The sequence below is a fragment of the Cyclopterus lumpus genome, chromosome 15, assembly GCF_009769545.1.
Source record: "Cyclopterus lumpus isolate fCycLum1 chromosome 15, fCycLum1.pri, whole genome shotgun sequence".
NCBI lineage: Eukaryota > Metazoa > Chordata > Actinopteri > Perciformes > Cyclopteridae > Cyclopterus > Cyclopterus lumpus.
In genome coordinates, this window is record NC_046980.1 from 22,331,293 (window position 1) to 22,347,249 (window position 15,957).

Sequence of the window (15,957 nt, forward strand, 5' to 3'; positions counted from 1 at the left end):
GTATTTGGTGATTTTATTATACATCTGACAGGAACAGGTAAACATTTCACTCGAGTAATTCAACACCCAAACTGTGTTAGTCAGATCTCATTTTTTAAATATATGACAAACTTGCAAGAATCACAAAATCTAGTAACATTTTTTTCATTTCCTCTTTAATAGTGCTTTTAGTCCGGGCTGAATCAGGTTTGCCTGGTCCAGCCCTGAGATATGCTGCTTATAGGCTGCTGGGGGACGTTGTAGGATACACTGAGCTCCTCTCTCCTTCTGTATGAATCCCTTCAATGCACATTAATAACTCTACTCCTTCCCCAGAGTCTTTGTGTTTTCTCCCCTCACAGGTCCTGTCTGACACCTACTGCTATTATCATTATTAGTTGCATTGCTATTACTACCAAAGCCATTACTGCTATTATCATTATTATGAGTTGCAGGTCAAATTATTATTGCCAATACCATTACTGTTTTTCTTATTGTTATTCTACTATATCCACTGTTGCTGTTATTTGAGGTAGTGGGAACCTTTTCATCAAGCCTAGTCCTCTCATGTGAATAATTTCTTTCATATGCATTGAATAACTCTGTTATGTTGTTCTTCCTGTACTTGATCCTCCTCGGTTGCTCTCCCTGAAGTTTCTTCCCTTTTTCCTGATGCGAGGTCAAAGGTCAGGGATGTCGTATGTGTACAGATTGTAAAGCCCTCGCAGGCAAATTTGAAATTTGTGATTTTGGGAGCGACACAAAATAAACTGAATTGAACCCTGAAAGTGGTTGAAAGCCATAGTGCATCTTGAACAATGTTGCCCTGTAAATGTAGTTGTACGAGTATTTGTCAGGCTGCATCTTTGATCAGTAATCAAGTGCCACATTAGCCCTTGATATCTAAACATCTGATAGATTTATTTCCAACTCCTTCAACATATTTAAAAAACACAAGCGCAGAATATGCATACAATCAAATGTACACAAAGAACGTTACCTTCATTAAAATGAATTAGAGAGAAACATTTCAACCCTACATGGTGTAGTGTTGTTGCTGGTAGCAGATTTAATAAATAATGAATAAAGATATGTAACGATTACAACTACTTCAATTATGACCTATAAAACTATACAGTAGTATAAAGTAATGATGTCACTCAGCCTACATCATGAGCCAACCGGTGGTTTAACTAGGAGAAAATTAAATTTCCCACCCAATTTTGTAAAAAGAAGGAAATATTTGATATTAACCAATTACATCTTAATCTCAGGGTTGCTATGGAGTTCTTCTCAAGTTGTACAGGGACCGATTATCTAATATGCACACAACAAATGATCGTGTGACCAGGTCGAATCCGTGACTCCCGTCAGTGACTGATTCATTAAAATGTTACATTGAATTTAGTTCAAATGATTGATGCACCGTTCAGCAGCTGAGAGTTTGAGAAGATTGTGAAGCACTTTTACATTCGTTTTAATTAAAATGTCATTTAGATCTTCGGGCTGAAGATATTTCTCACTAAGAAACATTTTATTATGCGACTTAAAAAATCGATTTTGGCCTCAACCTCGTTTCCACTCCCTGGCGGCTCTGGAGCTGCAGGTGGGAGGCGGAGCATGTGGGAGGCGGAGCATGTGGGAGGCGGAGCTGCAGGTGGGAGGCAGAGCTGCAGGTGGGAGGCGGAGCTGCATCTGGTTGGACGATTGGTTGAGTCGCACCTCCATCTCTGAAGACTCCAGAACCCGGTCGTCTTCTTCGTCGAGGTTCAGTTTAGTTATAACCGTTAAACATCTTGGTATTAAATCTGTGACCAGCAACAACGCTTCAATGGTCTTTATCATGAAAAAAAATATATTTACATACATTTCAATCAGGCGGTTCAATCCCCGCCCTAGTCGATGTGTCCTTGAGCAAGACACTTAACCCTGAGTCTGTGTCTTCTACAGTGTGTGAATGTAACATGATTGTAAGTCGCTTTGGATAAAAGCGTCAGCTAAATGTAATGCAACATATTATTTATATTTATTTACAGCAGGTGGAATGCTGGTGTGTCGAACACGTCCTGTGATCCGACTCATTGAGGTTTAGGACCCAAAGTCTGGAGGACAATCTTCCGAGTGCAATACATTACAAAGTGAAATAAAAAGAGAATAAATATACAACGATATCAGAAGTAAACGGCACACAATGTAGAATGAATCAGTTAAAACTCACTGTTTGAAGGGAGAGTGAGTTTTTCAGATTCCTTAAGAAACAATGGAACGCTGGGGGCCAGTTGAATATTTTAAACAAGAGGTTTTGGCCAGTAAAACCTACTTATTTAAAGCATTAGCCCTTATGACCTTATGAACACGTCTTCGCTAAAATGTAAATACAAATTAGAAACCAAATCTTAGAATCCTGTGTGTGTGTGTGTGAGTGGTACTGTATGTTTGGGTATCAGAGATAGCTTCCAGCTAAGATCTTATCACGGTTTTCCTCGAACTGGTGCAGCATCTTCTGGAGGTCATGGTCAGCAGGAATTACCTGGAAAAAAAAGAAGGTTTGAAGGTCACTATTACCCCACGACGTGAATAACATCCCATAACCGGAGGGATAAAGAGGGATGTTCAATATCTCCACAAACCAAAGCAGAGCAGCAGGATGTGAAGCGTGACTCACCAGCACCGGAGCAGGAAGGGGCACGGAGATGGACTTGATGAGCCAGTCCTCATACAGCTGGTGGATGGACTCAAGATACTCCTGGTGAACGGTTTAGTGGAGTTACGCTTCATGTTTGCACACACAAGGACTCCGACTTGGTGATCGGTGCATAACCATAAGCACAGAACAATAGTATCAAGACATCGTTTTAAATTAAACAAAACCTCAACAATGTTTATAAATTATTAATTTAAAGGATGGTATATATATATATATATATATATATATATATATACATATGTGTGTGTGCATCGGAAAAGCATCCATTATGAAAATGCTAAAAAGATAGAAAAATGTTTAAAAAAAATAGAACGTCTGCAAACGGCAATGAGTTCCACCTCGGCTCTATGCCGATGTTTATGCCCTTCACCCCGTTTTGTTGTGTTCTGTGAAGCCATGTGTTTGAATGGGTGTCCTCACCAATGGAATGACCTTCTCCTCCTCTCTGCCTCTCTGCTTTAACCTCTCATGGCAGGTGTGAGGAGACGTCTGCAGGTAGACTGGAGCCGGAGGAAGGAACAGAACACGACGTGATGATTGTTGAACACTGACAATGAGACACATCAAGTGGACCAGATGTGGCTGATCTTGTGGTACTTATGGGGTATGGCTGAAGATGCTGTGCAATTTCTGTGGAAGATGACCCGTTATGTGATTCGCATGCCTAGAAGCACTCGTTTCAAATCAGGGTCAGCGTTGCCAATCTGCCCTCACATGTACAGTAGAATAAACCAACTTTAACTCAGACTCTGCTTCCCACACGTGTATATAGTATATGCTGTCAGTCTAAAAATGGTGGCAACATAAAACAATTTAAAAAATGTAAATGTTTGTTTGTTAGAGTGTAAGGCATGTTTTGTTTAATGCTGCAGTCCTTGACAGGACAAAGTGTGTTATGTTTCAACAACGTATGAGTTTCTCTGCTTTGTGTGTTCTCACCAATCAGATCGACAGGAATGGAAACGTTTGTTGTGATCCAATCAAACCACTCGCTGAGAACAGCAAAGTCCACCTCTGGCATTTTCCCACTGAAAAAAAACAACAACAATTATAGCTGCTGAGCAGCGAGTCGGGCCGTTACTGATGCCATTAACATTTTGTTTTGCAACAATTAGCAGTAGCTGTTTACAGTAAAGCCTTTGGATGCATTGTGTGCTCAATTTTTTGATAATTGTAAAAGTGGGATTTAATTAGTTTTACAGCTTTTGAGAAAAACTAAAAAAGGGATGGACTTTCTAATTCCTGCCAACTTAAAGTATATAAACATGTCTGCTGGTGAAAGTTGCAAAGCGCTAGCATGTATGAGTATTTTGTTATGAATTTCCAAAGTGTTTACATTTTCCATGTCTGCCGTCATGGTGTGTAAATGGAGCTGGACTGTATTTCTCTTTTCTGGTCTTCCGACCACTCAAAAGCACCTAAACACTTCATGTCATCATTAATCCCATTCGGGCACTAATGGGAGGAGCTACAATGCAAAGTGCCAGCTGCCAATCAGGACTCTCTAACATTCATATCCATTCATACACCACATATACCTTAAACACTCAGTCTGGCTAACAGAGTCCCTACTGAAGATAGAGAAAGATATACAGCGATATCAAATTAGTTCATAGTTCTGTACGTAGCTCTGTTTTTGGGTCACGATTAGAACGTTTTTGGTAAATGTTTATTTATTTTGAAGATAAAAGATGATGGCCTTCATTTATACTTTAACAGTTAAGGCACTCAAATACTGTCATATTGTCAATAATAAAAGAATACAAAATGTTAATAACCAAAATGTCTCTAAACGCCTTTTACGTCAAAGTAGTTATAATTCTGCCAAGCTCCATCAAAAGCCTTTGACCAGTTCATAATTCCAGAAGCGTATGCTTGTTTGTTGACGAAATGCCAAGTCGACACATTCTGCTGAAGCCGTCGTTAATTAAATATTCCTATTGTACCCACAGATATATACCCGCCTTCATATACAGTGTCTCTCTTCTCCAGGAGGGGAAGTTTCTCAAACCACAGATTACCTTCTGAAGAGATTCTCCACAAAGATGTACTTGGCACTGAAGATGGACCTCTCAATCATCCGGACAGGGGCCGTCTGGAACCCACAAGAAACGTTAAGTACACACCGCTGATGATGTCATATCTTTACATTATCAGTCCACAACAATGTGTCAGCCATGCAGGTTGACAATGCCAATATCAACTCAATAGAACAATACACTTACCATGGCTGACGTGTGCAGATCCAGCATGGTGAGTTGAACGTACGTCTGCAGTGTGAGGCCCCAGCGCTCAGGATCCTGGTACATCAGAGCCTGCGGGGACAGAAAATCACAGGTCCCCAGAGGATGGATCGTGATCCTTAATTTAGGGGACTTTTCTGAACATAGCGCCACCATTGAGACAAAGTCAATTTGTATTTATGGTACACAGACATATTCAAATCCATTAGAAGGTCAGTTCACAAAAGGGTCAGAAAACGAATGTTCTCTCTTCCCTCTATTTAATAATGTTGCTAGGTTGCAACGGGCAATGCACGCCCTCTAGTAGGTCTTCACATCTTTAGTTTAGTTTCATTTTTAAAAGTCCTATTTTAACGCTCCCAGATATCTATATATATCTGGGAAATCATTTGAGGTCCGACCAGATTTATAACGTGTGATAACAACACTGATGTACAATACCAGAAGGTTGTGTCCACGGACATTCCTCCATTTAGAGATTGGCTCCGTCAGGACCTGCAACAGAAAGAAAGAGAGGGGAAGTCATGAATTAACTTTTCCAAAGTCCAGGGTTTCCCAACCATGACTCGGCAGTGACACAGCTGTGATGAAACCGTGGATTTTCTAATCAAATCTTCCTCTGAACACACACGTGCACACAAATCAACATTATGCACAATTTAACTGTACACAGACGTGGTTTCGTTGTACCTCTATATTGCTAGTTTCTTTAAAATACTTCAGACACGTCGTCTTCCCACAGGCAATGTTCCCCTCAATGCAGATCTGAAAACAGAGGCAGGGTGATATTTGTGAACAGGCTGTTCCACAGAAATGATGAAGAAAAGAGACACAACTATGATACGAGCTTGTTTTCTGCTAATGGGTAAACATTAAAAACCAGCCAACATTATGAGTGTTTCCGCTGGTGAAAGTTACAAAGTGAGAGCACCTAGGGCTGTTTCGTTATTGAATTTCCAAAAGTTTTAAACTTTAATATTGGTTGGAGGAGAAAAAAAAAAATAGATAACACGGCGAAGACTCACCACTGCTTTCTTATCCACCCCGTTACGCACCAGCTTGCCTTGGAAGGAAGACAAGAGTGAGACAAGACTTCATATCCCACAAATCCCAGGGCTCAGATCAAGTCGGCAATATCAGAGGAACAGAAATATGGTCAAATGCATAAACGGTACAGTCGGTACAGGTCTTTACGGTATAATATATTAAATAAACCGTATGGTGAGAGGGTTGTTATGGCTCTGTATTCAATGACTGAAGTGCTGCAATGTAAAAGCTTTGATATGAGTTTTTAAAATCACTTTAATGTCAATGTCATGTCCAACGTGCTCATGTCAATACTAAGGCAAGTTCTGAAGAACTTTAATACATAGTTCTGGCTGGTATAATTACTGCATGGGTTCTACATAATAATCGTTTGGCTAACATTTACAGAGATGTTGACTCAGAAAATGTAATTATAAAAGTCTTAACTGAGCCAACACAGAGTGATACAAGATATTTTTGTATGCGTTTTAACCACAAGTGACTTTTTAACTGCAGTAATTGTACCTGTGTCCCTGTATTGTATATATTTATGGACTCATGAGTCTGGAATAAAAGAAATATATAATAATGTGCACTGTCCTTGATCAAATAAACCAAAGTAAAAATGAATAAAAACACCGACTAACGGCCGTCGTGTGACTGATATATTAATAGCTCTCGTTTAACCGAACCGTCACGTGAGCAGCCCCCACTCACCTGGAGGCACGTGCGGCGGGCTGCAGCGAGCTCGGCTCTGGGTGAGTCTGGGGCTCCCGGCAGGTGAGTGTACCCCTCCACACCCGGCGCCAGGTGAAGATGACCGGGCCACGGCACGTCGAGGCAACACGAGCCGCACACAGCGGGACGGTAACGTCACACCACGAGCCGCCAGCATCGCGCTGCACCTGTGGGCACAACTTGTGTCCGTTGCACATCAAACGGATGGGGAGGGAGGGGGGGGGCGTCTTTCTTCTTCTTCTTCTTTCGTTTCCTTCTGCTCTTCTTCTTTGTTTATTTCATAGACTGTACATAACAGTGGCACCGCTGGTTAAAGGCGCATTACCGCCGCCTACTGGGCCGGAGCATGAGCCGGAGCTCGCTCTTCCCCTCGAACTATGCGAACACGAAACAAACAAATTATTATTATATATATATATTATATGATATTATTATTAAAGCAGTTTCTTAAAAAAATTAAATCAAATCAAACAATGATTTAGATTGTTCTTCCTCAATGCAAAAATAAAAAACGTATCTTTAATACTTACACATTTATTGAATTCATTATTTAGCTTTTCTCTCTGTGTCGTTTCTCCTCTCCATGTCACTCCGCCTATCCACCTGAACACATTATACGATCATTTGTATCAATATTTGTATATAATGTTCACTAAAAACAATCCCGTTGCACTGATCATATGTTCAGACACATTCCAGCTGTTGATCCAGAAACCGACGTCGCTTCACGTGACGCGTCTCATTTCTCTTATTTCCTCGTTTCCTCTCTCCTCGCGTGGTTTCCTTGCGTCCCTCCTTGCATCCTTGGTGGGCGGGACTAAGACGCAAGTGAGGGAAACAGGGAGCCAACTAAGAGACTTGGGATGCACCCTTTATCAGCTGATCGCAAGACAACAACAATGGCACGTCTAAACCTGTGGGGGGCAGCAATGCACTAAACCGTGCCTCGTCTGCTGGAAACAAGAAGAAGAAGAAGAAGAAGAAGAAGAACAACCGCCCAATCTGGTTCGTCGGTTGTGGTCGGCCAGTGAAACCAAAGAAGAAGAGTGCGAGGAGGGCAATTTAAAAGAGAAACCATTATAACCGTCTTGAAATCCCCGGATAATAAACACGTTTAACGTTGGGTCGTCTTCAGAGAGCGACTTTGATTGTTCTCTTTAAGAGCGGAACTGGTGTTTCTAAGGATAGTTTCCGACCGGACTAAACCAGGTAACACAAAGAAGAATATACTGTATCTGCTTCAATGTAACGTGGTAGCTCCTCTGACATGCCGAACAGTCCCATTCAAACGGGATTTAGTATCTAGAAACCTTACCGAACTAACTGCCTTTGTTCACTAAGACCACTCTCTGAATAACTAGGTTACCTAACTGACCTAACAGCTGTATTCAAGCGTCAACGGTGACAGGTGTTACGGTTTATCAGGCGACCCTGTTAACTGGCGACTTTTCAGCCGGACGCGTCCGTTATTGTCGTAGTTACGACGGCCGTTCGAAAAATAGGAGAACATAGCTGTGAATGCAGTGTCAAACCCTCTTTTTTTTATATATATATATATATATATATATATATATATATATATATATATATATATTAAACAATGGGGCATTCACGAGGGCAACTACCTGTTCTCTTCCTATTTTCAACAGCTGTCTGTAGCTAGTTAACACGGTCGCTTCTTAAACCGTAACACCGGTTTAATTAGCTATCTACCAAGGAGCAGACTACAGTGTAACTTAACCGCTAAACTGGTATATTTAAACCAACAGACTACATTGTACTTAAGCTTTACTCGCCTAAATAAAACGATACAGTGAATATTTCCACTGTATGCTGTTTTACTGTTTCACTTCTACTCCACTACAATTCAAATACACTTGAGTCAAGTGAGCCGTCAGATAAACAGTTCCTTTTAGAGGTTACAACCTCTTATGGAATTCCTGTAATCAAAGTCCAAATATGAGGAAACTATGAATTACATTTGAGCTGACTTCAGGTCTAATTCTCTTAAATAACTATACAGTAAAATCAAATGAAGTTTAAGATGGATGTAGTCAGGCTCATCCGGACAGAAACCGAGTGGACATTTTAGTGAACCAAAGATGGAAATGTTTGTACTACTGATTATTTACAAATGGAGACTTTCTCGTTTTCTTTTTGGGGCGCATTCCACGGAAAACCAATGTCTCTCTTCTTTCTTGCAGGATGAGTTCCTCCTCCTTCCTCTCTCCTCCCCCCTCTCCTCACCCTGCCCCCCTTCCCCTTTCCTCCTCCTCTCACATTTGCTGTCCTGAGCTTGACCTGTCCGTCACACTCGGCTCGGCTCCCAAGACCAGCCACACCCACTTTAAGCCCAGCTCCCTGAAGATTGGTCCGCAAAGTGACCAATCGCAGCTGAAGCCCCGGCCCCAGACGGGAAGAGGGGCGAACACACAGGTGATGACATGATCCTTTTAGTCCTGACGACATAACCCTTTAGTCCCGGTGTGTGTGTGTGTGTGTGTGTGTGCCAGGGTGTGATGACATCATTCTGTGTCTGTTCTGCAGGTGTTTTTTGAGGAGCCGGTGGATGTCACGGTAACCAGCAGAGACGCGCCACCTAAGGAGCCAATCAGAGGTCAGAGGAGGAGCAGAGGATGTCACCACGGTAACCAGTCTGAAAATTATAACTGAGGACCCTATCTTCCACCTGGTCTTGAATTCTAGCGCCCCAGGAGAACTTAGCTGCCTACAGATTCCTCACTCACTACTCCTAATTGGACGCCAGAGTGAGGGGAAAACCAAAGACTGTAATACACTGGTCGCTGGCCAATAGAATAATCAATAAAGGACATTTTTTTCTTCCTCTCCTCTGCTTTATGTAGCCCCCAGACAACGGTTAGAGTCCCGTGGCGCAGTATCCAATCAAGATCCAGGCTGTCTCGAGAGGGTGGGACTAAACACCACTCTGGCTCTGAAGGCGGAACTTCAGTCGCTGCAGGTTCTCACTTTTCAGCAGTCGGTCATCTATAAACCACAGCTGATCTAATTAACCGCTGGTTCCCATGGTAACCGGTCTGTTGTCCTGCAGGGGGCTGAGTTTAACTCCCAGAAGGCCATGCAGGAGACTCTCCGGAGGTCAGAGAGGACCAAAACCCTGATCAACACCAGAGCTACTGAAGGTAACCCACACACTCATTGACCTTATTTCAAGCCAGTTTAATATGTTGAGTTAAGATGTTGTAGAGGTAAGGATCCTGACCCGGCACCGGAGGAGGTCGTGTTTAGAGTTTTAGATTGGGACTCTAAATGTAATAGTCAACTCCTTTGCAAATATCGTCAACTTTGCCATGTCACGATTATCTTGACCGAAATAATTGTGAATAACAATACTATCCTGATAATTATTCAAATATTCGTACATGAAAAATTCCTGTATTTTATACAATGCAGCTTTTTTTTAGAATCCTAAATCCTATGCATATTTTTGTCTCTCTCTCTCTCTGTGTAGAAGTGAATGTCTCTCGCTCTCAGGTTCTCTTCACTTCGTTGGTCTGTGTCGATGTGCAGGAAGATCAGCTGATCAGCCAGATGCTGCCACATAGGCTGCAGCCATCCCGCCATGGCAACAAGGTAGCAGACGGGCCCTCTCTTCTCCTCTTCATGACCTCTGATCACCTGAGACAAAAGCCTGTCCCACTAGAGGAGGAGCCTGTCAACTACAAGCCCCGCCCATTGACATACCCCGCCTGCTCTACCTTTGACCTCCACAGAAGAGAGAGATGCTGAGAGGCCATGCCTAGACACACAGGACAGCTCTGACTGGCAGGAGATACTGAGATCCTATTTTTTTAAATTATTAATATAAACTGAAATCTTTTTTTTAGCTACTTTTTAGTTTTTCCAATAAAGTCTTTTCAAACACAGGCTATTTCCCAAGTCTCATAATTGCATCCAGGTTTCCCTCCCTTCCATTTGCATGGAGAAACGCGAGGAAACCATGAAGTAGAGAGGAACCAAGGAAACATGGCTGCGGTCGAACAGTCCGTGGTGCTTAGGAAGGTTCCTAACTGAGTGAAATGACCCGGAAATATCTAAGCGGCCGCCGTGATGAGTGCTCTTCGAATTCTCTTAATGCAAAGCAAAGGTGCTTCAATGCTTCCTTACTTAGCTACTTTAGCAACACTGGATCTGGCTTTACAAAAGGAAAGTAGAAACATCTGTGATTAGAGATCGAAGGAGGTTGATATTCCATATAGAGTACTTCAAATGAGAAGTAAAGAGGATGGGAGGAGACATCTATGATGGGGAAAGAAGGTGTGTTCATTAGGCTGCACACGTTGGGTATTAGAGGGAGAGTTTACAAATGAGTAGAGGATTAGTCAGTAACGATTGGGTTAGACTTGTCAAATCAATGCATGTAATGGTAAGCCTCAAGGCGGTGTGATTAGTCCTTTTTTAATTTAGGGATAACATGGGCAGACCATATCAGGAAAATGGAGGACCATTGTGCGCTAAACAAAACGGGGGATGTGGGCAAAAAGGGAATTAGGGGTGCATGAATGCACATTAAAAGCAGCCCTGGACATGGGGCAGAGAGCACAGGTTAGGGTTCTGTTATCTTTCTCTTAATAGGATATGGTGGAAATGCAGGGATATGGAAAGGGTGCTTGTCCGAGGCAATTTCATACGTCTAGAGTGTAAAACATGGAGAATAAAATATCGGTTAATATGGTATGTGTGTTTTTTGTTGTCTTTTGACTGCTCTACACTCCGCAGCAGAAGGTGGCGCTAATGCGCTGGACGACCACCGCCGTAAAAAGCAGAAGAAGTGATCATCCGGTCGGCACGTGAGCGAGAATGGCCGCAGACTGTGAATCCAAACTCCAGCTGGTCCGGAGACACATCCGAGACTTTCCGGACTTCCCAAAGCCAGGCATCGTGTTCAGGTTAGCTGCCGAGTGGGCTCTCACGTCCCCTCAGGCCGAGTGGGGTCCGCGCAGATTACTTTTAGAGTCACGCCAGCTGTTTGGGAAAAAGGACGAGAACACGTACCTGTCCGTGAATGCCTGTTTATTTTGACGTGTCATGTACAAAATAAACAGGCATTCACGTGGACAGCTTCGTGTTCTCGTCCTATTTTCAATAGCTGTCGTTACTACGTCTCCAGTTAACACGGTCGCTTGTTAAACCGTAACACCGGCACACTCGGTCATGTTATATGAAATAATATTTTAATAACATATGAAGTTACACTACTGTATTCAATGATTATATTCATAATTTCACAATATTATAACTGTTATTAAAGCAGATCATGTCTATTCTTTTGAGATTTTACTGCACAGTCTTTAAGAAAACTAAAGACAAAGTTAGGTAACAAGAAATAATGATGTTCATAATTCCCCAATATTTTAACTTTATTTAAAGCAGATCCTTTAAAGTGTATGTAAAAATGAATATGTATGTTCATGAAAATTTACTGTACAGTTTGAGAAAATAAGTCAGCTAAAAAGAGAAAATTATATTCATAATTTCCCAATATTTGAAAATTATTTTAGGCAGCTCCTTAAAAGTGTTTAAAAAATACACTAGATTGTTGTTCAGGAGGACCTCTGCTATGTCCATGGTTATCTCCATGATATTTTACTGTACAGTTTTTTGAAAAAATCAAAGTCGGCTAAAATGAAATAATGATATTCACCTAGTCACGTTAATCCGGTGTGCTGATTGAATAAATCAAATGTGTGCGAAGCAGAAGTTCATTAACAAATCACATGTGATCTGACGATATGAAGGTGTTTCATACTGATTTCCATTTCAAATGACCGGCCACTGATGGACTGTGTGTCTGTTGCAGGGATATTTGTCCCATCCTGAAGGATCCAGCAGCTCTGACGGCAGTGATCGACCTGTTTGAAGAACATGTCAGGAAGAACCACCCGCAGGTTGAGCTGATAGTCGGTAAGAAGCCTCAGTATAAGCCAGCATTCTTTACCTGATGAGCCTTAAAGGAACAGTAAGGCTGTGCAATTGTGGAGTTTAGATCTGATGGGCTGGTGGCAGCCTCTTCCATCAGTTATGTAATTTTGGTCCGGGAAAAAGTACCTCCTCAAAAGAATTAAAAACTCTGTTAATGTTCTATCCACTGTATGTCTCCCCCAAATATGTCTTTCTAATGCATATTTTGCCGGGGACCACATGTTGTTTTATGTGTTCAGGTCTAGATGCTCGTGGTTTCTTGTTTGGTCCTCTGCTTGCCCAGCGGCTCGGTGTGGGCTTTGTCATGATCCGAAAGAAAGGCAAACTGCCTGGAACCACTGCATCTGTGGCATATGATTTGGAGTATGGCAAGGTAAATGTCTTGTTTATACATTTATAGACATAAGAACAGAGAAACGACGTATACTAATAGCACGATGCATACATGAAACTGTTTGACAGCTTATTAGCGAACAGAAATCAAACTGATTGGATATTCCCCAATCTAACGTTAGATAAGCACGTTTCCTAAAATGTTGGACTGGGCGTTTAAAAGTGTTCCTCACTTGATTCCCAACATATTGTAAAAAGAGTGTGCTACACCAGTAATGAGTGAGAGAGTGTGGTTGTGTTACATTGGTCATCTTCTGCCACCTCCACAAGGGCTTTCTGCAAGTGTGACATCACACTAATGTGTTGTTGTTGTTGTTGTTGTTGTCGGTCCTCGGCAGCTCTCGCCTCTGCCCTGAGGAGCGTTCCCTCAGCACGATGCTGATGCTGCTTTACTTCTGGTCCTCCAGGCAGAAGCAGAGATCCAGGAAGATGCCGTCGCTCCAGGACAGAAGATTCTCCTCATTGACGACCTCCTGGCTACTGGAGGTGAGTTAACTTCACTTTGTCGGGTGTGAATGTCAAATATTGACTTCCTTCTGCTTGTATTAATGAGATGGAACCCATGAACTTCACATTGGCGGCTGGCTAACGAGACTCTGGTGGACGCCATCATTTTCCTGCTGTAGCTCCACTTTTTAGCCCCCACGTGGTTTACTGCCTGAGTCCCACATGGTCCAGTGCAACTGGTGCTGAGCACTCGATGGGGCGACTGTGGCTCAGAGGCAGAGCAGGTCGTTCTTCAATCAGAGAACCGGTGGTTCGATCCCCGGTCCTTTAGTCCGCGACGATGTGTCCTCGGGCAAGACACGTAACCCCCCAATTGCAGTCCAGGAAATGCACCTACTGATTTACAACATGCGTTGTAAATCATACCACTTGATGCTACTTGGCCAATCAAATATTAGATGTATCTTTTGCATATTGTATTCCAAAATTCTTTCAAGTGCCACTAAAGTGCTAATAGCAAGTTTATTTATAGAGCACAATTCATACACAAGGCAATTCAAAGTGCTTTACAGCTACATAAAATTACAAAAAGGCAAATAAAATCATTCCATAAAAACAAAAAACTAATAATATATTAATTATATTAAAAGCGAAGAGTGCATATAAAATACTTTCAGTTGTAGAACTGTTTTCAGCACTGGACTAATATGGTGGTATTTCCTGGTTCTAGTCAGGACTGGAGCAGCAGCGTTCTGGATGTACTTCCAGCTCGTTTAGAGCCCAGTGAGCAGGCCGCTACAGGAGTCTAACCTGCTGGAGACAAACACATGGATTAGTCTCTCCAAGTCTGGTTTAGACACTATTCCTTTTGATTTTGGCAATGTTTTTTAGATGGTAAAAAGCTGTTGATGTTATTGATTTAATGTGGCTGTTAAATTTCAATCTGTTTTTATGCAATTTTACTGTTTAGCATAGTTTTTATTGTAAACTTCTCTGCTGGCTGAGGACTAGAGGAATGACGGCCACTCTATGATGTCTTTATTCTTATTCTTATTTTTATTTAAACCTTTATTTCACCAGGTGAGTCCCATTGAGATTAAACATCTCTTTTTCGAGGGTGACCTGGCCAAGACAGGCAGCAGCATAAGAAACAGACAGTTACAAACAAAAAAAACACAGAACAAGACAAGTTAAAAGAAACTAAAAGTTAAGAGACAGTGACATAACATTATCATTATCCACCCAGGATTTATTATTTTTATTTTATTGACATTTTTAATGTGTTGTCCGCTATCTGTCCACCTTCCATCTTGTATTTTGAGGGGAAATTCAGATGTGTCTGTGTTGCAGGGACATTGTATGCAGCCGGTGAGCTGTTAAAGAAGCAGCAGGCTGAGATTATGGGCTGCCTGGTGGTCATCGAGCTCAACGAGTTGAACGGCAGTGACAAACTCAAACCGCTCCCTGTGTTCTCCCTGGTGCAGTACTGAGGACCCCTGCAGCCCCCACAAAGGCTGGGGAACCAGTTTGACTTGTTTACGTCCAGGTGCCACATTCAAGTGGTACCGGCACACCGAGAAACCTCTTCAGCTCACGCATAAGTCATTATTCATTCATAAATCTGTTAATGCTCTGGTGCCATGTCTTTCGACTTGGTGGCTAGGTTTCCACGGATCTTTAAGGAGTCTTACAATATCTTAATATTCTGTGTCTTTTGCCCAATGCATGTCCCTGCATCCCTGAACAGGAGGAAGCAGAGAGGATGGATGGATATGTTTGAAAGGTATTATATTATATCTGTTACAAATATGGGTATACTTTAGGTTTGGGTTTCTCCATCTGTGTATTAAATGGCTTACTCGTGTAGGAAAGTGGTAATAATGTATATCTACCCGGGTGCTATCCAGTGCACATTGTTGGCTACACTAATATTTGTATTATTTGAGCCAAACATTTCCTATAAATACAGAGCATCTTATCTAATAAAATATTCAGCTCCAATCCATGTGTGTTTATCTTTCTTGTTTTAACCATTTCTCTCCTGCTTGTTGCCATGTCCTGTATTAATTGAACAGTTTAGATCTATCTGCAAATTAAATTACATCAAATGATTGGACAAAATTGTGGCCGTAATTAAATATGACGGTAGTCGATACTTTGTTTGAAAACCTCATTAGAAGTTCCAAAATGTAGAATACATATTTTAATGGCAATTGATGAGAATGAATGGTACATTGAAGTTATTTCATACATTTGGCCAATGCATTAGTAAACTAACAGTCTATGTAAGGATTAAACATGGTCTATGGAAGGACTAAACTTGGTCTAAGGAAGTGCTAAACATGGTCTATGTAAGGACTAAACATGGTCTATGTAAGGACAAACTTGGTCTATGTAAGTACTAAACATGTTCTAAGGAAGTACTAAACATGGTCTATGTAAGGACTAAACTTGGTCTAAGGA

The 15,957-nt window shown here is 41.7% G+C and overlaps 3 protein-coding genes across 7 annotated transcripts; 2 read left to right on the top strand and 1 right to left on the bottom strand.

The window, feature by feature from the left end:
* Nucleotides 1-4: 4 nt before the first annotated feature.
* Nucleotides 5-7,593, bottom strand: tk2 (thymidine kinase 2). 4 transcript variants are annotated; one of them, XM_034551364.1, is made up of 11 exons: nucleotides 7,224-7,589; nucleotides 6,673-7,068; nucleotides 5,955-5,992; nucleotides 5,620-5,694; nucleotides 5,371-5,424; nucleotides 4,912-5,001; nucleotides 4,708-4,781; nucleotides 3,626-3,714; nucleotides 3,107-3,186; nucleotides 2,645-2,725; nucleotides 5-2,509 (listed from the first exon to the last, which is right to left on the bottom strand). In XM_034551364.1, exons 2-11 carry the CDS (start codon nucleotides 6,848-6,850, stop codon nucleotides 2,423-2,425), a joined length of 846 nt encoding a protein of 281 aa, XP_034407255.1. In that variant the 5' UTR covers nucleotides 6,851-7,068; nucleotides 7,224-7,589; the 3' UTR covers nucleotides 5-2,422. The 4 variants fall into 4 exon arrangements, with proteins under 4 accessions (XP_034407255.1, XP_034407256.1, XP_034407258.1 ...); XM_034551365.1 differs by lacking the exon at nucleotides 5-2,509 and having other exon boundaries at nucleotides 3,107-3,316; nucleotides 7,224-7,593; XM_034551367.1 differs by lacking the exon at nucleotides 5-2,509 and having other exon boundaries at nucleotides 2,698-2,780; nucleotides 7,224-7,593.
* A 15-nt stretch (nucleotides 7,594-7,608) lies between these two features.
* Nucleotides 7,609-10,599, top strand: ppp1r35 (protein phosphatase 1, regulatory subunit 35). The gene is made up of 6 exons (XM_034551369.1): nucleotides 7,609-7,902; nucleotides 8,898-9,129; nucleotides 9,241-9,340; nucleotides 9,558-9,673; nucleotides 9,764-9,854; nucleotides 10,184-10,599. The coding sequence occupies exons 2-6, from the start codon at nucleotides 8,899-8,901 to the stop codon at nucleotides 10,459-10,461; spliced, it is 816 nt and encodes a 271-aa protein (XP_034407260.1). The 5' UTR covers nucleotides 7,609-7,902; nucleotide 8,898; the 3' UTR covers nucleotides 10,462-10,599.
* Nucleotides 10,600-11,490: 891 nt separating this feature from the next.
* aprt (adenine phosphoribosyltransferase) lies at nucleotides 11,491-15,495 on the top strand. Of its 2 annotated transcripts, none has more exons than XM_034552832.1 (5): nucleotides 11,491-11,621; nucleotides 12,533-12,636; nucleotides 12,894-13,027; nucleotides 13,455-13,533; nucleotides 14,845-15,495. In XM_034552832.1, exons 1-5 carry the CDS (start codon nucleotides 11,533-11,535, stop codon nucleotides 14,982-14,984), a joined length of 546 nt encoding a protein of 181 aa, XP_034408723.1. In that variant the 5' UTR covers nucleotides 11,491-11,532; the 3' UTR covers nucleotides 14,985-15,495. The 2 variants fall into 2 exon arrangements, with proteins under 2 accessions (XP_034408723.1, XP_034408724.1); XM_034552833.1 differs by having other exon boundaries at nucleotides 14,828-14,984.
* The last annotated feature ends 462 nt before the right edge of the window (nucleotides 15,496-15,957 follow it).

What these genes read in the sequence shown, in the direction of transcription:
- tk2 (XM_034551364.1), bottom strand. Translation starts at nt 6,850, where the DNA reads ATGCTGGCGGCTCGTGGTGTGACGTTACCGTCCCGCTGTGTGCGGCTC. An exon ending in CCCGCCGCACGTGCCTCCAG is followed by an intron (nt 5,993 to 6,672) that starts GTGAGTGGGGGC and finishes CTTCCTTCCAAG; the next exon opens with GCAAGCTGGTGCGTAACGGG. An exon ending in TCCGTGGACACAACCTTCTG is followed by an intron (nt 5,002 to 5,370) that starts GTATTGTACATC and finishes CTGTCCCCGCAG; the next exon opens with GCTCTGATGTACCAGGATCC.
- ppp1r35 (XM_034551369.1), top strand. Translation starts at nt 8,899, where the DNA reads ATGAGTTCCTCCTCCTTCCTCTCTCCTCCCCCCTCTCCTCACCCTGCC. An exon ending in GAGCAGAGGATGTCACCACG is followed by an intron (nt 9,341 to 9,557) that starts GTAACCAGTCTG and finishes TGCTTTATGTAG; the next exon opens with CCCCCAGACAACGGTTAGAG. An exon ending in CAACACCAGAGCTACTGAAG is followed by an intron (nt 9,855 to 10,183) that starts GTAACCCACACA and finishes CTCTCTGTGTAG; the next exon opens with AAGTGAATGTCTCTCGCTCT.
- aprt (XM_034552832.1), top strand. Translation starts at nt 11,533, where the DNA reads ATGGCCGCAGACTGTGAATCCAAACTCCAGCTGGTCCGGAGACACATC. An exon ending in AAGCCAGGCATCGTGTTCAG is followed by an intron (nt 11,622 to 12,532) that starts GTTAGCTGCCGA and finishes TGTCTGTTGCAG; the next exon opens with GGATATTTGTCCCATCCTGA. An exon ending in ATGATTTGGAGTATGGCAAG is followed by an intron (nt 13,028 to 13,454) that starts GTAAATGTCTTG and finishes CTGGTCCTCCAG; the next exon opens with GCAGAAGCAGAGATCCAGGA.